Below are 23,100 nucleotides of genomic sequence, written 5' to 3' on the forward strand. Positions count from 1 at the left end.
CTTTAGATGCTTAACTCTTGTAGCTGTCTTTCTCCCACCTTCATTGTTTACTTCAAACCCTTCCATCTCAATAGCCAGTATTTTGTTATTTAGTTTAATCCACCTACATATGCATCTCAGTAGCTTACAGAAAAACGCCAACTTGTTACTCTATACTATTTTAATGCACTGACTCCACAATCAGAAATACTCAGAAACCTTTTCTGCCTGTAAATATTCTAATCAGTGGTGCTTGTCATTTCTCCTTGAGATACCGTACTCTGCTTACATTGTTTATCTGAACTAATTCGTAGCTATATGTGATGTGCATTCTTTTGTGACATTTTGGGCATATCTTTGTGCATTCTGATACTTGCAGGTCAGAGGATACTATGGGAGGGTGAAATATCATTGTCATAACTGTCAAAAATAATAATTTACAGTAAAGCTTTCAGCTATCAGGCCAAGTCAAAACAAAACACAAGTGAACCCTTGGAGAATGGTCAAAGAACACAGACTAGTCAAAAAGAAGTGGGTCAAAAGGCAAGTATCCCTGTCCACCTATTATGAACCTGACCAGTTTGTTTTTCTAAGCACAAGGTGACCACAGGGAAGATGGGAAAAGAACTTTAGAAAAGCCGTTTTCCAGCCTGTTGGTAAAGTCAGATTCAGATTCCACACTGAAGGATGTAGCATTACAGGACTGAATCGAGCTAAGCAGCAAGACAGGGACATTAGCCAGCACACAGCTGTAAAAGGCAGCAGACAGAGGCAGTAAATCACCATGCTGAGAGAGAGGTATGTGCAGGGTGCCTGCCTGCTCGCTCGCTCAAGGTCTGTAATGGCACCACAGACAAAGCTGTAAAATTGGTGCTTAGATGAATGTAATCAGGCTGAACTGTTTGCAAGTGCAGTAACAACCAATTTATTCAGCTCATAATGGCCAATAAGCCTTGGGCTGATAAGCAGAAGGTATCAAAAGAGCATTAACAAAGTTACTCTAAAACTATGCAAAGTGGATCTCTTTGAATCAAACGTGGTAAATGACTTCTTACCAGAAAAAGACCATTAATGAGGGAACACTGAAAGTGCAATCACTAAAATTACTCTCCTTTTCTGTGCCGCCTTTCCTTTGTGTATTTTAAAGATGAGCTGAAGTAGAGATAATGTTTTCCTTTCTAGAGATGAATTTTTTCTTGAGAAAGTATAGAAACATCATGCATTTTGATGTGCATTTTTTTAAAAAAAAGCCATCTCCCAGGTTCATCAGAATTCAGTTTTCCTCCCTTGTCCCACATCCACTCCAAGAAGTCTCATTTCCAATTTGAACCTCAGACCTCTTTATCCCATGGATGAAAGTTTAACATCCAGTCACCACGTCTCTGCTCCACTCTAAGTTGTAAATGATTCTGAGTGAAATGCTAATGAATGTAATGATGCTTTTTTCCCATTTAATGCTAAAATACTCAACTACAGCTCCACAGAAAAGACCAAATCTCCACACCCAGCATAGGTGCTCACTCTATACATGTGAAGGCATGCCTATTTACAAACATGTTGCTGGGCTGTGGGAATGGCTGCATGTTTCAGCCAGTTCTGCTGAACCTGCCGTTCCTCCCTCTGAGAACACAGCAATACCACATCCCTAATTTTTGTTGCCGCTGGCAAGAGATATCAGGATATCAGGAGTTCAATATTTCCCACCGGCCGAGAAGACCATGGCAGCTGACAGGTCATGGACACTTAAACAGGAGCTGTGGCTGTGCAAACCTGGCCTGGTTTGCACAGCCTGGGGTACTCACAATGTATACTCCACTCTTGAGCACAGCTGCCTGAGCTATTACTTCATCTGCAACTGCCAGATAAAGCTTTGCAAAGTCAGAAATTAAGCATTTCACCCTTCACTTAGTCTGGCTGCATCTCTATCTCCACATACACATCAGCTACCACTTGATTGCTTAAATTGTTTAGACTTTATGAGCCTGGGCTTATTAAATAAATATCAGAAGTCTTGCAGAGGAGGAATGTTAACAATTAGGACAGTGCCACTCCCCTGTCCCTGCACTGGTGAATGGTGCCTGGTTCAGCCGGGCCTCGCTCCGTCCTGGCTCACCAGCTGTCCAGCTGCGTACGCCGGGCTCGCAGCGCTGCTCCAGCTTGAGCAACTTCTGTTTTGAAACTGAGCGAGGATTGGCAGGACCACCAAGTAGTAACTGGCAAGGGTTGTGAAGAACCCTCTCCACAAGACAGCCCAAGGCATCCCTGAAATATTATTGGTTTCTAATTTAAACAGGCCCTTGCTGACACAGGCTGGCCTTCTAATACAGGGATGAGAAGCATGTGAATGGAGAGGAAATCATCTGTATAGAGAGCAGTTTCTACTTACTATTGAGACAAATAGGCAAATGTTTGACTTTTTCCTAAAATGAGTGAAAAGGCAAAGTTTCATTGGAAGCTAATGTGAAGACTAAACTGAAGAGCCTTGTGTACATATTTGATACTTGGAAAAGGATGGTCATACGACTGAAACAGTGAACCGAATGTCAGGAGGTCTGGGCTCAATTTCTAGCTCCACATTAGCTTCTTGTGATTCAGAGAAAGTCTCTTTAATTCATCATGGTTTCATTTCCTCAGTACAATAAGGAGTATCTTCCCCCTCTTTGTAATTAGTAATTGCTACTTGGGATTCTTAGATGATAATGCTGTAAATATGTGTGACTTCATTACTAGAAACTGAAAAAAACCACATTTTACTACCCAAGTTCTTAGAGTTTAGGCTTCTCTAAGAAAATACCTCTAAGGAAAAAAATCTGTGAGAACTATGTAATAAAAGGAAATAACTTTTGCCTATCTCAGAGCAATGCCTTGTTTCCATTCAACTTTAAACACTCAGAAGCTCTTTAGGGCAAGGACTGTTTGAATCATCTGTATAAATGTTATTTGTATCTCTGCAGTGTACGCCTGACCTGTTAAAACACAGAGCTTCTCAGATCCCAGATTTCACTGCACAATTTGGCAACATCTCAGATGTATGTCTGAGCAACACCTAGGCATGCAACACCTTCCTTCTGGATGCACTGCAGTTCTTGCAGAGAAGTAACTCAGAGCATTCTCACGGCCACATGTAGGGGGATTGTACCCCAGACTACACCACAGCATCACCTGGCAGGTAGGTAGGTCAGAGGGGGCCAGACGCTCCTTGGGGGCTTAAGAGTGCAACTGTTATGCAGATAAAATAAACAATGTTGTCCCTGTGGAGTTCTGCAGGAGTCCTAGGACAGGCTTTCTCACTGAACAAGGTGAAAGCAGGTATTTGCTCCTCGTGAAGAACCATGAGAAATACACAGAAAGAATAAACCCATCTGCACATAGACTCCACTTGCATCCCACGTATTCTGATTCATATGACAGATCACTTTGAGCCAACCACAAAACATAACTAGTCCTACTCACCCAAGGCTCATTAGCATGCTTTTCCATCCCTAAAGCAGTATTTCAAAAACACTAGTAAATCATAATTTAAGTCTTCATAGAATTTCACACAGTTTACTTTAAAAGCATTCCTATAAGGCTGCTGTTATCTTCAATTTAGAGACAGCACAGATATTTATATGGTTTGTTCAAAGTCATGTGAATCAGTCACAAAGCTGAAAAGAGAATTCAAAAACCTCCCTATTTCCAGTATTGTGGCTTATTTCTCTAAAGAATATGATCTCTGGGAAACCATTGCAGGGTAGATTTAAAATCCTATTAATAATAGGATTGTAATGAAAAGTGGAACAAAAACATACTAAAATCCAAGTTAAAATGGGTTTGAATAGTAGCATTATGACTAGAAAAAGAATTATTTAATCAGATGAATTAAAAATTTCCTTACCTCAACTATTCTGAGATCCACATATGCTACTGCCCTCTGAATTTCTGTATTATTGTTCTAGGACATTGTTTCAACAGGACTAACTAGACCAGGTCATCATTTGTGAACAGTAACTATCACACAGACAGTAAGTCCTAAGCTGTCATCTACACTATTAAACAAGCAAAATGATACATTTAAAATAGTATTTCAAAAAGCTCAAACATCAGGAGATGTTTCCTTTGATCTCACCCCCTGTGAAAAAAACAGCCCAACAAACCAGTGCATATAATCACAGAACACCCTGAGTTGGAAGGGACCCCCAAGGATCATCAAGTCCTGCTCCTGGCTCTGCGCAGGACAATTCCCAGAATACCACCATGTGCCTGAGAGTGTGTCCACGAGTAAGGGATTGTCAGCATAAAAAATTCACTAAAAGACTTGAGTCAGAATAAACATATAAAGTATATTAAGATAAAAGCAGCCTGTGTAGGTCAAACCAATGCCACATCTAGTCTTGTATCTTGTACCTGAAAGCGGACTCATAGTATGAACCAGAGGCCAAGTACAGCTGGTATTTCTCCAGGACTTTATTTTTTATTTCTAGGTTGAATATGAATTCTGCACCCTTAGTTACCAACAGTGGATTTCTTATATATGAATTTGTCCAGGCTCCCTTTTAACTCATTGACAATTTTAACATGTAGATCATCCAGTAACAAGGACTTCTACAACTCGTCAGGTGAAGAACTGTCTCCTCTGGTTGATTAATCACATGCCCCTGACTGGCTTCATTCCATACCTTCTGGCTCTTACCATTTGAGGGGCAATGAACAATTGATTCCTATCCACTCCATCAATTACAGTCTTCATTTTATGGATCTCTATTGCTTCCTCCTTTAAGTAACTTCTTCCAAAGAGTCCTAACATACTTTTATGGGGGTCATTCTGTACCTTTAATCATCCATGTGGCTTCTTCCTAAATCTTTGTCAGTTTAACTACCTTGGTTGGTAAGAAAGAGAAAGGCAAACTTACAGCTTTTCTTAGTCTACCTTACAGAAAATGTCACTGTATTATTTGCTGCTTTAATGTGACGAATGAGCCACATAAAATGTGTGTTAATTACTGTTGACATAAACATATGGTAATGCAACCTCATCCCGTTCAGCACTACTATTCCACTACTGTCACTGAGGTGACAGGAGAGATTATATGACCACGTCTGCCCCTCCTGTGCAAAGTCCCTTTGTTTAAACCTGCTTAGGCAGTGCATGGCTGAAGCAAACTGTTCCCTTGTGCTGACTGTAGGGAGGGCTGTGAAAATGAGCACCAGTAAGCAGGGAGCTTGTGTGGAGACTGCAAAGATCTGCAGTTAGTTCAGCAGTGCCCTGAGCTGGTTTGTACCCTCAGCCTGTTCAGCCTTGGAGCACAGCAGAGGGACGAGCGTAACATGGCAGTAGGAGTAGCTGGTAGGTGAGTTAAACCTTGGAGTCTCCCTGGTGATCTGTCAAGAAACACTAAATATTGCAGCTCTTGAATGCCAGACCCAGTATCATCCACGCAAACAGCACTTTTATAGCTGTTGGCAAGTCCACATGCCAGGTTGGCTGAGCTTCCATGGGAGATGTTTAGTATCAATGAGTTTCATGATATATTAACAGGGGTTTCTTGTTGTTTATCCAGCAAAAAATGATACATTATTAAATGAGAATATCCATAATTAAAACAATACAAAGCCACATTTCAAGGAGTAGAATATCAGTGCATACAACTGACTAGCAAGCAATTAAGCATTAAGAAATTTATGTGAATTAATTACTTAAGGAAGCTGCTCTGAGGTTTTAGATAACTTTAGTTCAAGGACTTGGAAAAATCTGAAACTAACAATGTTTAAAATGTAATTTTTTAGGCTGTTCTTTTTCGGTAGCTTAATTCTAAAGTCTGTTCAGAATGTATCCTATTGCAGAAGGCAGTACTTACCAGTTCGTCTAGCAGGCAACTGACCCCCACGTGCAGACCTAGGCTAGCTTTTGATCTAAGAGCTCTACTAACTACCTCTGCTTTTTGTTTGAAACAATTTAAGGTTCTCCCTGATAAGGAGCAAGTCAATCTTGGGTTACAAAGAAAGAAATTACTACCACTTAAATCTGTTTTATCTTTGAGCCACAAGATTTCCTATCCAGCATGCAGAAAGTCTAATCTGGGAAATCATATTAGTGGAGATATAATTTAGTCTGACAAAGAAGGGTTGTGATTTTTTATTATTAGTTGCCTTATGTGTAGTTACTCTAGATGGAGAGATTTCTTGTAATAAGAACTCATCAGTAGCTCTGCATCATGTTACCTTGTTTGAGATTTTTAATGGAAAAAGCGGGTTTTCAGTAAAATGATACTTTTCATTAGAATGTATTTTTCTCTGCTTGTTTATGTTTCAATATGAAACACCTCAAATTCAGGTTTCGATTTACAACTGAGTATTTTTAGTCTTTCAAGCTGAAGAACTGATAAATTATGAGCTACCACCAATGTAGCTCATTTGATTCTCTCTTGCCTCATCATTTATTTTACTTTCTCTCAGTTTTATATTATTGATAATGAACATGAGGGCCTTAATGTACAAAGGTATTTAGGAATCTGAGGAATAAGGAAAGTGAACAGATGATCACTTACTTATAAAAAAAGTCCTAAAAATAGAAACCTAAAGAATTATCTGAGTGAGAACAGCTAAGGAAGTTTCACCTTTAATAGTCCCCTTGCTCATAAAGAGGCCAAGGGCCAACTGCTCTGATTTTCACTCATGCAATAATGGGTCTGGACAGTGTGTAAACTGTGACAGAATTTGTCCCTATATAACTGTCACTGTCAATATGTTCCAAACCAGGGATCAATCCCCTTCAATCTCACATAGCCCTTTAAAGAAGCAAACTTGTGTAAGATTAAACCCCTTAAAAGAGTAAGACAATTAGTGAGTAGGAGACAGGCAAATATTTGTTAGTAAAACAGAATTAGTGTTGCTTAGTATTTTTTTGGAACAGCTCACCCTACATTACACAGAAACTTGATATATACAAATCCAGAATGACAGCAGCCAAAATAAAGCAATCTTCTCCATAGAATGATAGTATTAAATTACATCTGCCTCAGTGGTTTAATGGAAGTTCATTTTGGCCAAAGTTCAGTGTGCTACATTTTCTACATATTACAGTGCAATAGTAATGATAACTAATCTTTAGAATAATAAAAAATTTCTTCCTGTTTTAAACTTTATTATTCCTGAAGGGAAGCTCCATGAAGAAGATAAACTTGTGAATATAAATTCTTTTAGCATTTTCATTTCCAGTGTTCTAAAAGTCTCTCCAGCATGCACATTTAAGTAACTGGAGTATTTAAATATCTATTCAGTCATAAGTCCTGTGCATACACTTACTGTCCCTATATAAATACAGTAATGGTTCTCCAATGAACATTTTGGTCAGTTTAATCTACAAAGTCAGATTCAGTCTGATGCTTTCCTTTACAACAAATAATGTTGGTAATTTAATGGCACATGTAGTGTTGATTTTCTGTGAAATTCTACACTGTTTTGTTCACAATACACAAAACTGAAAATGAATGAGAAACATTTATAGATAAAGACAAATATTTTACAGGAAGAAGAAAACATTCTCCATCACTTAAGGCAAATTTAAACTCTAGTTACATGGTGGTATTTTTTTCCAAGCTGGGCACGTTTTATATACATGTATATAGGTACGAAAATAACTTCTGAAATATAAGACACTGTGTTTCATTTATTAAGGTATAAAATGATGCCCAAATTTTGAGGTTATTTTTATCACCAGGAATGTCTTTATTTTTAATATCAGGTCTTGACTAGGAATAGATTGCTGAAAGTTACCATCTGCTTCCAGTTTGCACATAAAATCCCAATTAGCTAAATTTCATATATGTTTTGCAAGGTAATTACACTTACTTTTTTCCAAAATGGGGAAATATTTGTCAGATAGTATCTGGATGTCTTCATAAGCACAGCAATCTTAGCTTGACTTTGTCTGCCCTCTAACATGCTCAAATAGAAGGTTATCAATTTGGTTGATGAGAGATTATGGCCTTTGATTACCACTGTTCCAAAGTACTCTGTTTCCTCTTGATTACAAACATACATAGTCAAACCTAACAAGTTAAAGAGCCCTGTTTTTTCAATTCCACAGAGAGAAAGGGACTTCAGTACTTCTCAGTAATGTAGCGGGTTTCTGTGGCTGTGTTTTGGTAGCGGGGGGGCTACAGGGGTGGCTTGTGTTAGAAGCTGCTGGAAGCTTCCCCTGTTCCATGGAGCCAATGCCAGCCGGCTCCAGGATGCACTTCCTGCCGCTGGCCAAGGCTGAGCCAATTAGAAGCAACAGTAACACCTCTGTGATAACATGGTTAAGAAAAAAAGATTGTTGCGCAGAAGATATTCCAGCCAGGGAAGAGCAGACTGAGAACATGGGAATAACAACATAGACACCAAGGTCAGTGCAGAAGAAGGGGCAGGAGGTGCTCCAGGTGCCGGAGCTGAGGCCCTGCAACCCGTGGTGCAGCCCATGGTGGGGCAGCTGTGCCCCTGCAGCCCATGGAGGACCATTGGGGTGCAGAGACCCACCTGCAGCCCATGGAGGAGCCCATGCTGGAGCAGGCGGATGCATGAAAGAGGCTGTGACTCCGTGGGAGGCCCAGGACGGAGCCCGTGAAGAGGGAAGCCCCCGCTGGAGCAGGTTTTTCCAGGGTAGGGCTTGTGGCCCCTGTGGAGGACCCATGCTGGTACAGCTCATTCCTGAAGGACTGCACCCCATGGAGAAGTGACCCATGGGACAGCAGTTTGGGAAGAGCTGCTGCCCGAGGGATGGACTGTCACTGTAGAGGTCCATCAGGGACTGTCTCCTGTGGGAGGGACCCCACCAGAGCAGGGGAAGGACTTCTCTCCCTGAGCAGTGGCAGAAACAACTGACTGTAACCCCCATTCCCGTCCTCCTGCACTGCTGGGGGGAAAAGGGAGAACATGGAAGGAAGGAGGGGTGGAGGGAAGGTGTTTTTAAGACTGTTTTATTTCTCACTCTTTGGCTCTGATCCTGTTAGTAATAAATATAAGTATTGTCCCCATTTTGAGTCTTGTTTTGCCCGTGAAGGTGATCAGTCACTGACCTCTCCCAGCTCTTATTGCTGCTCATGAATTCTTAGCTGGTATCTGGCCAGGGTCAACCCACTACAGTCTTTTTGGTGGCCTGTACGGGGAAGTCATGAGGATTTTGAGATAAGGATAGTAATTGGGAGAGGTAACGGGCAAAACAAGTACTGGACAATGTTAGAGAATGAAATGATCGTGGGGAATTTTGGCTGTAATTGTGGTAAAGGTACAAGGGGTGGATTTTGTGTAAATTGTCCACTTGAATTTGGTGTTATGGTGATGTTATTTTGATTTTTGGTGGGGGGAATTTTTGTTATATTCTGTTTTGGTAGGTTGTTATTTTTGTTTATGTAAGGGAAGGTTATGTGATGAATGTGGAATTTAAAATTATCAAATATGTGATACACAGAGGCGAGGGGTGGAATAAATCGCTGGGATTTTGTTTTCTTTTTTCCCACTTCACTCTCTCCCCTGCCCCTCTGGGAAGGGGAGTGATAGAGCAGCTGGGTGGGCACCTGGCATCCAGCCAAGGTCAACCCCCCACAACTATTAACAGTACTTTAAAACACAATATCTATGTGCCATTTTTTGTGTAAACAATTTGTGTTTCTCATATAAATAACCTAGCATGCATCTATCAAACATTTTTGATGCATAAGTATAATAAATTATAAAAATAAATAAATATTTTTTTAAAAAATAGAATAAATTATAAAACAATCCTAGGTAGTATTATCAGCACTAGTTACTAATTTCAAAGTCCCACTATCAATATGTATACTCACAGTTTTTCTTGCCAGATAGGCAAAGGTAGGTATTACGCAGGTGTAAAAGCCCTGCTGCAGAAACATTATTAGGAAGTGGTAAAGGGTTCAACTTAAGCCCTTTCCTTATTATATACAGGCTTCAGAAACAAAGAAGAAAGGATTCCAGAGATACCTATTCTCCCCCTGAAATCAGTGACATTAGCAGGTACAGTAACTGTTGAAATACCATTTAAAAATGTTTTAAACCCACACTCAAATTCATCTGAGCCATAGCTTGGGAAAATTGGAGCCAATGGACACTGTGCCATTACAGATTAGATTCAGGTCCTTTATTTATCATTTTGTCTGACTTAGATTTTTCTCAGTCTAGATAAAGTCAAATATAACTCACCTTCTTATATCCAACATTTCATGTTAAATTAAATAAACCCTATTCATTTCTGATCTATTCTTCCCACTAAGTACGTGCACAGCCTTGGGTAACAGAGAAGATGTTAAGGTGGCTGAACAGACCTTAGTTTCACAAGATTTAACATTTGGACAGCAACACTATCAACACATCTTTCAAGTAAATCTAATTACTCAAAATACTAAGTAATTTTCTGTACTCATTAATTCCTACCACGTAACACAATGCTGGGACAATTTAGAGCATTATTATATTTCCTTTACAAAAAGTATCTTCTCCTGATGAAAAGTTATACAAAAGATTGATTTTGTAACAGTGAAATAAAAATCACTCTAAAATCAAAAACTAATAGTGAGCATTGCTGCTGCTTGAGTGATGCCAACACAGCCTTAGACTGGTATCCTGTCTGGAGAAGAAAAATGGATTCTTTTTAAGGATCACATTCTACATTTTCCATCTTGTTATTTGAATGCTATTGCACTGCTGCAACTGGTTAGCACTGCACATCTGGCTGAATTGTCTTGAACTGGTATTTTCCCTAAACTATTGTGTATGTGTGTGATGGGTTTTTTAAAAAAAAATTTGTATGCACACTGAAACAATGCCCTATTGCAGACTGCTACACACAATTAGGGAGAGCATATTTTTTTCTGATTTTGTTTTCAATGTCAAAAAAAGTGCTATTTTTAAAGTAAGCCACCATGAAATTCTAGCCATGCTTTTACAATGTTTTTTAATTCTGGGGTTTTTTGGCTCTTAATCTCATAGGCCCAAACTTCACACTGGAAGTGTTATCTCATAAAAGCTCTAAATTTCAAGGACTTTTACTCTACAGCTACTATTTTAAACTTGCATTTGTCAGGAAAAAGAGTGTATAACTAAAATATTCTCATAAAAATAGTTTCACAGAAGCAAAACAGATAAATGTTCCATTCAGTAAAAGGTCAATTTTTCATAACTTTGGCTACAGAAGCCCTACAATTCAGCCAAATTTGATTCCAAAGCCAAAAGTTTCCTGTACTGCTGCTACAAACCATCGTACTAAGATTTTGCAAAGTCCATCAGACTAATGAGGGGCAAAAAGTCAATCTTTTCTCATAAAATTACCGCCATGACCAAACATTGTTACTTATAAATGCCGCAATTTACAACTTTCGCAACTGTAAAGCATCTGAAAAAAAAAAAAAAGGGTGGAGGGGAAGGGTACAATGATATTTCTTCTTTAAAATAAACAAACACATTAATATCCAGAGCCTTAAAAATGCAAGGTCCTGGTTTGCTTTCTAGTAGAAAGGCTCTGGAAAGCCCCTAGTTCTGCTCAGCTAAGAATTTCCCTGCCATGGGGGAGCTCCCGGCTGATGCACAGCCAGCATTGCTGGATCCTGCACAGATACCATTTGACACCAGCACAGGATGCATTAGGAGCTGGCAAGAAGTGGCCAGAGCACGTTTTATACTTCTGAGGGCTCACATGCCTAGATTGCTCTAATTTATACTCAGCTCTGCCTTATACAAGGCAGTTCTGGGAGGCTAAGCATAAATCCAGTGCAACAGAGAATCTGGATTTAGCCAGATACAAGAGGTCTCTAATGCTAAATCATAAATTAGCCAAGAACACTGAACTTGTTTTTACTGTCCTGTAAGATTTGGGGAAACTTAAAGCCTGGACAAAAGTAATCAGTCTTCAGAGCTGTCATCCTCTCTCTTAACCACCACAACCAGGTGTCTTGGTCTATGCAAGCACACAAAACCTGGGAGATGTTCTAACTGCACCTATGTTGGCTATTGAGAATTCTCATCTGTACATTAATTGGTGATTTTTCATCACAAGTGCAAAGTATCTGGCTGCAGACAGCAGGATTTCCTGACAAAAATGTGCAATTGTGTCTCTTGTGTTTGTCCAACTGTATTTCAGCCACAAGCTTAACTTTCAGCACATTTTTCAACCAGCAAGAAGAGACTTCGGGTTGATTGAACAGGACACACGAGGAGAAGGAAAGCCATTCAGTGGAGTCTCTGTCTTCTTTCTCTTCCTCCATAATTTTATGTGAAAATGCCAGAAGTTTTGCACTTTTCTTTACAACAAGTCTGGCATAATGCTGGCCAGTACTCCCGAGCCATGTGTAAATTAAGCTCAAGATACACACTGGATCATTTATTCCCTGTGCAGTATTTCTTGGGATAATGAAAACCTGGCTTCTGTTCTTCCAGATACGGATTTCTACTACCTAGTAAAATTTGGGCTTTCTGACCTCTGTCAGTTTTATGGATTTTGAAGATAGCCAATTTGAACACATGCACTCCAGTGATTTTGATCAGCAGTTCCCAAGTTGAGCTCATTTGGTGACCACCATCGGAGATGGGGCTGAGCTGTGGTGAGACCATCTGTGCAAAACCAGAAGCTTGTTGCCAGGACAGGTACACATCATGTCACTTCCAACCCTTTAACTGCAAAGTCTCATTCATCCAAGTGGAATTCTCGATTCCACACTTTCATCTCCCACTCTTCTACATGTCTGACCTCACAAAGCAGAGCCTCTGTCAAGGTGTCCAATCCCTCACCTACCTTTTGACCACACCTTGCACTGACACAAATCAGGGTGACAGTGACTGTAGCCATATCCTCCTGCATAAAAAAGCTGCCCTGCCTCACCAACCTGTTTCTTTCTGCCTTAGCCCTGCTTGACCCTCTCCTGAAGCCCTTTGAGGTGTGCACTGTGGGATGGTGAAGTCACTGCTGAGCAATTGCTGCAACTACAGCTACACAGAGAAGTAAATCACAACAGATCAGCAAAAACTTTCTGTGTGAATCTTGTTTACCTCATGGCTCAGAGAAGTGCTTGTTACAAGCAGAGTTAACAGCTGCCATCATCATGTACCACTTTCAGTTGGCTTTGTACCACAATTTGGGAATGTCTGCCTTAGACAATAGGCACAAATACGCATAACAGTCACATTTAGATCTGTTCTTTTCTCTTCCTGACAATGTTCTAATTTAAGATCCTAGTTTCACTTAACCAGACGTTTTTACTGGAGAGAAGTTCATTCCCATATGGCACCTTCAAGGACCATGACTCCTCCAGAAATTTGTATTACATGAGCCAAATTCTACTAACAGTTGTACTGCTAACAGGTCACATACTTGGGGTTTGTTTTTAGACTAATGTTTGTTTAAAAGTGAGGAATACATTTAGGATTGTAAATATGTTCATTCCGAAAAAGCTATGAAGAGAATAAGGAGAGTCAGATGGAAGAATTTTACCTCTAGTTTGTGCTGATTATATAATTTATCAAGAAATTGTTCCACAGGCCTCCAACAGATGCTCTGCTGTTAAAGCCATGAAAAGTCATTCAGGGAGAGGGTAAAGGCCTCGGGGGTGTGGTCCACGTTTCAGCACATATATCCTCAGTCCTGGCCTGCAGATAGCACATCTGGTTCAGGCATGGACCTGATGGTTGGCCAAAATACAGGCTTACAATAATGCTCCTTTTTTCAGCTTTAATGTAAGCCTGTGTTCTTGCCAAATTCAAATGCTGCCAAAATTTGGCCAAAGATGTTTGCTCAATTGTGCAATATCTTAAGTTTATATCCAACAACTCTTTGCAAAAACAATTGTATCGTGTTTTTAATGTTTATAGGCATTAACAATATTTAATTTTAAGTAGAATTTTACTGCTGACACTCTCGTGTTTTACAGTAAATTACCTTAGAGAGGGTTTTTCCATTAGCTCTGAGTGTCACGAGTCCTGCACAGCACACCAAAGCACTGGAGCTAGAGAGACCAGAACTTGGAGGGATGGTTCCATCTAGCAGACAATTCATTCCAGTTGGGTTATTAAGACCAAAATGTTCCTAACAATGAAAAATAAACAATCTCAGTTTCAAGTACAGACAGGCTCAGGCTTGCAATTATCTGATACTTAGAAAGAGAATCCTTCTACTGAGTTGCTGGAACCAAGGACCTGCTTCTGGTATCTCCAAAATAAAGCAAAAGCAAAGTTTTCCTTCTATTCCTTAAGAACAAAGCCAATGGTAGGGCTCCAGCCAAAGGTATGTCTACAATTCCTGGACACAAACATATAACTGTACCCCAAGCAGAACTCAGTATGGGCTGAATGCCCAAGAATTTACCAAGCTTCGTGGGTGGGTTTTGCAGCAACTGCCTCCACTCCGAGCTGCCGTGGTGACAGTTACCAATCATTTCATACCCTACTTTTGTCCTTTTCTCGACAGCTCTTCACTTCAAGGCATCCTGAGGAGCTTAAGGTTCTACTTTATGCTTCACATCTAAGAGTGGCATGTGGTATTAGGAAGCCACATGACACTGATGGGGAACTGGTAGCCATGCAGCTGTGTTCAAAGGCAGATGCTCATCTCTTGAAGCACCCACAGGACTGACCCTGGGATAACCAAATGGTACTTGAGGGACTCTGTGCTTTTGGAGGCACAAAGACACACCTACCAGCAGGAATGGTCTCTGTCATGCTACTTTTAGAATAAGGTTTAAAATACTTTTACGTACATGATAGGTATCACAGATAATACATTTAATCCAGAAGTCATAAATCCTCATGTACATACTCTTTTAATTATTCTTTAGTCACTTTGTCTTTTTATTTATAATTGCTTTAATATAAGTTTCTCTCTGCTGTCAGTTTGAAACAAACATGCAATACTTATTAAAAAATCATTGAATATATATGGGAGGTATATGAATAGCTGCATTCTGATGCAATTTATATGTCAATAGACTATGTTACAGTGTCAATAATCAGAAAAAATAGCAGTGTTTTCATAAAGAAATACCCACCTTCAAAAGATTTCTACTGCTTTTCCTGAGACAACTTCAGCCATAAGTACCAATGGTAGAGATCAGCAAACACAAAGAACCTCCTTTAAAGTCTTCTACTATCAGTTCAAATTATTTTGAATTTCCCCTTCTACAAATATAGGAAATTCATACCTAAAATACTATTGCTGCCCATGCCCTTTCATGAAGAACACTAGGCAGGCTTGTTCAAAAACAGAAAATGCTTGAGTAACCAGAAACTGATCCCCAGTTTCTGGATTGTCTTGAATATGAATCAAGCTTGCAGACTTATCACGCGATGTTTAAATAGAAAACGTACTTCAGTTTCAAAAATGAAAATGGACTTTGCCAAGTTCTGCAACAGTTCTGTCCCAAAAGGATAGCATGTTCAACTCAATATAAACAGATTATCCTGCTGGACCCTCTGAGTACTTGTATTTCAGTGTTTCTTAAGCCTGTAACATTTATGCTTATTTTCTGCCAGTACTAGAGTCTGCAAACCTGCTTTGCAAATTAACCTTCAAGTATGAAAGCTTGTCCTTAGGAAACAAATCGCAGTAGCAGACTGCAAAATAAATAAAGTCAATTGGTCATGCTAGCCTTTATATAAGAAAGGACATATTGTAAAGAAACCTAATCTATATCTCTCCAGTCAATGCAATTTAAACGCTTGTGGTACTGAGCAATACAAAATTGAAAATACTCATGTTACTGCACACATAAGTAATTTATTGGGGTCTGTACATAGAGACAGGGGTCTGTTTAGGAACTGTGGATTTTAATAAAGTGATTTGTGGCACTGATTGTTCCAAAACCTGCACTTTGAAGCCTCCAGTGGCAGGTTTGAGGTAGGCTTTGTTGGCTCTCTGCAGTTCTTATCTATTGGACCATCCCATGAGGTGACCTGGATGGCCTATCCTGAGGCAAACTTCATGTGCTTTAAAAAGCACATTTGCCCATAATTTGGGATGGCTGTGGCAACCTATTCCTGACCTGACCATCACTGTTTATCCCATCTGCCCTTCCAGAAGTATCACTGGATTGACATCAAGCAGAGAAGGCACCTTTTTTTTTTTTTTTTTTTTTTAACTCTAAGAGCCACGAATCACCTGCAAACAGCAGGTGAGATTTACAGGAGCCCCTCTGGTGAGTTCAGGCTGCCTCCCAGGACAGCACTGACAACCAGTACTTGGCTTCACAAGCAGTTTGGTCTTCAAGTCAGTCTGGAGACAGGCGAGCTCCCAGCGGAGGAGATAAAGCTCACATGGGCAGACGGGAAAATGTCTGTTCAGTGTTCCCGCCGTTCCCGTAAGTTGCCGTTTCCTGCAGAGCTGCACTTTTAACTCAGGAAATTTTGAAAACCCCATTCAGACACTGAAAACCAGGATAAGTAATAGTTCTTAATGGATTATTTCTTCTGTATGCTGTTTGCTTAGTTTTTACATTTTCTTTTGCCTCCTGCATGACTCGGCTTCACTCAGTTGTTGTGCACAAATTATAGGTTTCCAACATTAATGGAAGTTCATGGTTTTCAGAAATGTTTCAAAGGGAAGAAAAGGACAAAAATATGATCTTTGTGTCCTGACAGACAAGCCTCCAAACCTTTTTTAAAGCAAATTTTAATTAGATTATTCCATTGGAAAGCATTCTTTTTTACTTTGAAATACAGAAATGTCATCATGATGATGAGTTTGATCATGACGTTACTGAACAATTATTTGCTATCGTAATTTGTTTAATAAAAACAAAAATAGTGCTCTGCAACTATTTTAAAGCAAACCCACTCATATCTCCTCTTTAAATTTTAACATAAAAATACTTAACTGTATATCAAGAAAAGCTATAGAATGCAGGGAAGTATTCTGAGATGAACAGCTATACTTGTTGTATTTTACTTCAATGATAATTTCATAAGTTAAGTGGATTTGGCTTACCTGGATGCCCTTCAGTCCACACAGGAAGTAGTTATGCCACTGAGGTTTGGTTTTGTTAATCTGAATGTTATTAACACTAGTACTGAAATCCCTGCAAAAACAGAAAAACCTTGAGGCTTGAATTTGTATTGAATTTAGTTTGAAAAAACATGGCTTGTTACTGCCACCTGCTGATGGACAAAAACAGGTCAATGTTTTTCAGTGCAATGTGTTTTGGTTTGTTTTGGGTTTTCTTAACAGATATTATTTATTAATCAATTCTATAAGGTTATTTTAGATGAAAGCATAAGAATTCTTCCTGAAGTATACAGAATTTACTAGATAAATCCAGAAATTAGGCTGCCTTTGACATCCTTAATTAAGGCAGAATGCCCTCCATCACGTATGTGTATGCAATCCTGATATCTTAGAGAAGTAAAAATCTAAATAATCATGTCTGTCAAAACTTGAATAGACAGAGATAAACTTCAGGCTCTCTGGTAATTCCTGCTCAGGAATTCATCTTCATCACCTTTGCTATGAACAGCACTTCACTAAAACAGGTCTAATGCTGCAGAGTTCTATTATGGACGTTACAAGATAAAATTATTTAGTTTAAATAATTTCTTTGATTCCTCCAGGATAATTCCTACTCCATCCTCCTTTAAAAATAATAAAAAGAGTAAGCTTGACTGCTGTTAAAGAAACTAATGCTAGATAGGTGCTGTCAAAATGGGCATGGAATGACACACAGAGCCTCAGAGGAGTGGGCATCAGTCCCCAAGAGGTGCAAGTTGTTCAGAAGTCTTTTACTCTGAACACCCAATAGCTGTATCTACCTGATGCCATTACAGAAGGTGCCCAACACTGAAACAGAAAAGGCACCGAGAAGGTCAAGAAATCTAACAAAATATATTCCAAAGTTGCAGGCTCAGCTGTGCTTTTTAAAGCAAGGTCTGCCAAACAACATGAACAGAGGCAGCTGAATGTCACAGAAATATTTAGGTTTAATGGGAATAAAACCACTTTCAAGAAATTATACTACTGGAAAGCAGGCAGATCAATATGAGAACTTTATAATAAAATAAAATAAAAAATTTCGAAAAACATACCCATGAAATAAAAGTATTCTGATATTGTCTGTTCTAGCCTTTCTTTTTTAAAGAATGCTTGGGAAAGAATGCTACTTCTCCATGACTAGATATAAGCATTCAATTCTTCTGTATAATGACAAGAGATGAGATTTTTGAGTAGAGTGGCTGAGGCATTTTTTACTGCTCAAATAGTAAATAATCCTTATGTTTGGGAGACCAATTTGGCTCTTTCTCACAGAACTTCATTGTCTTGTCAATCTGTTAGTTTATCTGTTTGAGTCCTCTGTACAAATACCCAGATTTAAAAATAACCCAACAAACAACAAAGCTTTCAGGCCATGGGATGGAAACCGGTAATTACCATCCTCTGGTACTTCTGAAGGCATTTTGTATGTGATATTCTCTGTGCACATACTTCTCAATTACAAAGACGTTATGTGAAGGGGAGATATCAGGAACTTCAAAAGACTGTAAGTACTGAATGCCATTTTAACCCTAATAATATAAAAGGTGTCAGATCAGTTGAGACGGTTTATGAGGAAAAACAAATAAGTGGTTTTTCTAGCAACCTGTTCTCTGTCCTATTTTTCCTAAAAGCTAACAAGAACTATCAGGGTGGAAGCTACAGAACTGTTACACGTTTTACCAGTTCACAAAACAAGAATTAAATAGGAAATAGTGATTCTATGGAGGTTTATGGTTTGTCCTTGTTCACCAAGGCCTATATATGTGCATTCACCACAGGCATAAATCTACCAGTGTAACAGGCTGGGAAAGAAAGACATACTGTCATCAGTTTTGTTTGTGGTGTAACATTCAAAGTGTTGAAAAATATTTCTTTGTTATGAAATTATGGGCATGTTTCAGCTTTGTTTTTAAGCAACAGTGCCTCAACAAAACCAAGATGTTAATGCTGAATTCTGAGACCTCTTCTTGGTTTATGGTTTACAGCATATGATCTCAAACTGAAACCAGGGCAGATGTAAAAATATAGTGATGGTGTGTGCAGTCTGAATTCAAAGGCTGTAATTCTAGATTTGATAGTAACTCTATACACCTTAGGAGAAGGCCATTTCAACTGTGATATAATATGGCAAAGCTTGAAGACCAAGTAAAAATGTTTACCTTTGTAATTACTGCTTTATTTATTGTCCATTATAACAACTACTCCTAATCAAAGCTTCTCTAAATCTGAAACTATTGCCTCTTGCAGAATGGTTTTGCAATCCAGCTTCAGCCCTGTTGGGAGGTTGCTACTGAAGAAAGAGAAAGGTCCCATGCATATCTTTCATTCCTTTTGCCCCTGCTCAGCTCTGCTTGTTCCCACTGTTTACCCCACATCAGCTTCAGTGCTGAGTGCATGGCAGTTCACTAAAATGACAGAAAATTAACCAAGCAAAAAAGGGGGAAATAGTGCACTTTACCTTAAGATCAAATAGATACCACACCTGCTAAAAGGCAGAGGGTGGATCGATGTTAGAAGCAGAGACAGGGAGACTCGGGGTAAAAGAAGCACCATTGCCTTCTGGCAGTGGCAAATTCTTAATTCAGCCCAGCTATAATGTGAAAATATAATCCAGAGTAAGTGAAAAGTCTGTGAGTATTTATACTTACCATGCAAGCACAAATTCTTTTCAACCGTTTTAGTCACAGGCAGCAGCTCAGAACATGTTTTTGTAACAAACTGAGCTTTAAGCAGGAATATGTGCTCAAATAGTTCTCACTTTTGGCAGTGTGTTCCTGACCCTGTGTTGCCACACACTGTGCTTTCAGGGAGTAATTTACCATTGGTTTAAATAATAAAAATGGCTTAAACTAAGCTTGTGCTGATTCTGGCTTTTGCAAAATGTCCACAAAAGCTCATGTGGATGAGTGACCTGATTTGAACTGCCATGCAACTACACAAATATCAGTCTGTTACAAGGAGGCAGAACAACGTGGCTGAAGTTGAAAAGAATGGCAGGATTATTTCCCTATGTTCAGCACTTGTGAGACCATAGCTGGAATACTGCATCCAGTTTTGGGGTTTCCCAATACATGAAAGACAGTGGTGAACTGCAGGGAGTCCAGCACGAGGCCATCAGGATGTTTACAAGGATCTCCGAAGGTCCCTTCCAACCTAAACTGGTCTATAATTCTGTGAACAAGCAGCTGTGGAGAAAGTAGAAGAGAGAGAATACAGATTTTTTGAGCCAGGACTGTTGCTACAGCTGCATTGTTGTGTTGTGAAAACACAGCCCCAGGTTCTCCAGAGCAGGGGAGTGTTAGCTTACCTATGCAGTAATCGATTACAAAACATTTCACTCCCTTCTCCAGGAGAAACTGAACTGCTGCCAATTATGGGGATTATATCAAGACAGATGAGCTAAAAGAAGGGAAGACAAAATTGCACCTTCAGAAGGATTGAAAAATCAAGAGGCCCTACAAGAGAGAGATGAATAAACAGGTAGGAGACAGCAGCTGCAAATCTATTGCTCTAAACTAATACACAGCATGGAGTCAGTGGAATTCCATCTGCTGATAGGATTTGTTTTACACAGTTGCACTCTGTATGGCAATAGAAGTTTGTCAGCTCTCTGGAAAGGTGACTTGTATTGCAATTGCATGAAGAGGTTCACAAAAATTAGTGAATAAACAACGTATTTACATACAAGTATGAAGAACTGGTATTTGCCAGTTGCACAACTTGAGTCTGTACAGGTTCTGCTGCAATCAGGATATCTTGTTCTATAGCCATTGGGAGCACAGCATAACCACAGTAGTCTATGTGTTCTCCTATCAAAGAAACAGACAAGGAAAAATGTTGGAATAATTTGGAATAGCCGTAACAGGGCTTCTGCAGGGGTTCAGTGCTGTTTACTGTATTGGACAGTTTCTTAGTGTAGTTTCAACTCTTATTACTTGATGTTTGGGGTGCATTTCCTCCATTTCATATTACTTCACACAAAATTTCTTCTTTAGTGATTTTATCTATTGCACCCGTTTATAAATATTCATGTTTTAACACTGGCTTACAAAAATTAGAAAAAACCACCATGTGGATTATTGTCCAGCAATGAGAACAGCCACATTATTTGTACACTGTCATGTGCATACAATTTCTGGACATTTTTCCAGGAATATAATAATTATGTTTAAATAATCATTAATACAGTTGCATACAACACATAAGGTGTAAATGTCCTCTCTCTTGGGAATAATTCACAGTTACCATATGCTGTCTGTTTAATCTATGTCACATGTTCTCACAACACCGACATAAAAATTAATTAATTGCACAACAGACTAACTAATTTTAAAGCTCTGTTTTGCAGGATCTTTCTACTTACAATGTCTTCAAATGCATAGGGATACTTCATAATTATACAAGAAACTGAGCTCCAGGGAGAGTAAAATCCTAAAATGGATAAAGAAATCTCAAAAATAACACTGCCACAGAAATGCAAGTAAGTCCTACATACAAAATAATTGTGTCTCTCCAGTCTGCCAGTGAATCACATCAACTATTCTAAGTTCTGTGGACACACCTCTATGGAAGAGAACAGAAGAGGAAATGACGGTAGAATCATTTCATGCTTTATCATATGCACTGCTGTGTGGCTGGTTATATTTATTAACTTAAATTATAACAGAAGAGAAAATATACACTAATTTAATTTGTGGATGCACTATCCATGAACTACTTCAGATTTCCAAAGCCTTTCCAAAAAATGGTATTCACCCGTAAGCTGGAAAGTTACTCCAATTTTCAAAACCATCACCACTGTCTATAAGTGTTTTTTCCAAAACTAACATGGATGTACAGTTGTTTATAACAAGTTATAGTAAAAGCTACTAAAGTATATATGATTTCCCATTTATCACAAGAAACTTCTCTGAGAAAAAAATTAAATTATTTCCATTCTGTGTTTTAAACTATTAGACTTCCATGATGGCAGATAAAGCAAAATAACAGAAGACTAATTTTCTCCTTTACCTATTAAGTTCACTCGTCCTGGTGCACGAGCATAAAACTTGGGAGCTGATCCATATTTTGATATAAACATTTCCTTCAGCTTCTGCAATCTGAAAGGCAGGTTAGAAATATTATGGTTAGAAAGGTTAGAAAGACTATATTTGCATAAAAGGCAGGAATATTCAATGTTTCTTGAAGTAAATTCAATTCAACTTTCTGAAGTATGTGGAGTTTTCTCTGATACATAAGGAAAGACATTAAACTGCTTATTTCTGCTCTTCACATAACATTGTGACAAAGAAGACTATTTAGAATATTCTAATTAATAAGAAATGTATATATTCACTTGATAAGAATTAGCAGAGGCCTTATTTTATTTAAATTCTCTGTCTAGGTTGGGTCTAGACAGAAGTAGGGAAGGCAGTTGCCTGGGATAACAAAATAACACGGTCTCCACCCACCTCTTTTATGCCACAGCTCTGTAAAACTGTTTGCCATTGAGGAGGAATCTGGCAGTGTGGACCAACAGCTCATTTGTGGCACTGGGATTTGTCACACACCCAGAGACACTCCCTTTAAAGTCAATTCTGGCCACTCCAGGTCTGAGCAAATTAATTTTCTTCTGAGTTTTGATTTTTATCAGTTTCCACATTAGGCACTACCCCATCTCTGTACAAATGCATATACAGACAACTAAAATTCCAAACCTCAGCTTATGCCTGCAATTTAGATAGTATTTAGTCCACAGGATTACAGGAACAGTTCCCAGGAAATTCTTTAAGCTTTCTGTTTAGAGGTCCTAGATGTGCTACTGAAAGTTCAATGCAAAGAAACTCTGGCATACTGCTTTATTGCCTTAGACTGTAAAGACTTGTTTGCAAAGCTGGGATACTTTAGTGTGTCATGCCGAACATGGTGGGTAAACAAAGGCTGAGAACAGATGAAGCCATTATGTTAGTGTAGCATAGAAAATTTGAGAGTAACTCACTTCAAAACTACCTTAAAGCAAAATTTTGGTGTCCTAACAAAAATCCAGTAACAGGAACCCTGATAAGGTATCCGCATTTAGTCTAAAACTAGAACTGGAAGCCTAGTTAATACAAAGTGGAAGACAGCAATGAGAAACAGATGCTAAAAATTTCACAATTATT

General features: G+C 38.9%; 1 protein-coding gene across 6 annotated transcripts in view; it reads right to left on the minus strand.

The window, feature by feature from the left end:
- Positions 1-23,100, minus strand: part of GALK2 (galactokinase 2) — a 47,847-nt gene that overhangs the window by 23,479 nt on the left and 1,268 nt on the right. For 2 of the 6 annotated variants that reach the window (XM_027644487.1, XM_027644485.1), the window contains exons 2-5: positions 21,971-22,059; positions 20,646-20,769; positions 16,922-17,012; positions 13,883-14,029 (exon numbers count right to left, since the gene is read on the minus strand). In XM_027644487.1, coding sequence (XP_027500288.1) covers positions 13,883-14,029; positions 16,922-17,012; positions 20,646-20,769; positions 21,971-22,059 — 451 coding nt within the window. Of the gene's footprint in view, positions 1-13,882; positions 14,030-16,921; positions 17,013-20,267; positions 20,360-20,645; positions 20,770-21,323; positions 21,392-21,455; positions 21,524-21,970; positions 22,063-23,100 lie in introns of those variants that run through there. The other 4 variants (XM_027644486.1, XM_027644489.1, XM_027644490.1 and 1 more) reach the window with 4 other exon arrangements.

The sequence above is a fragment of the Corapipo altera genome, unplaced genomic scaffold (assembly GCF_003945725.1).
Source record: "Corapipo altera isolate COAL_440 unplaced genomic scaffold, ASM394572v1 50, whole genome shotgun sequence".
Lineage (NCBI taxonomy): Eukaryota > Metazoa > Chordata > Aves > Passeriformes > Pipridae > Corapipo > Corapipo altera.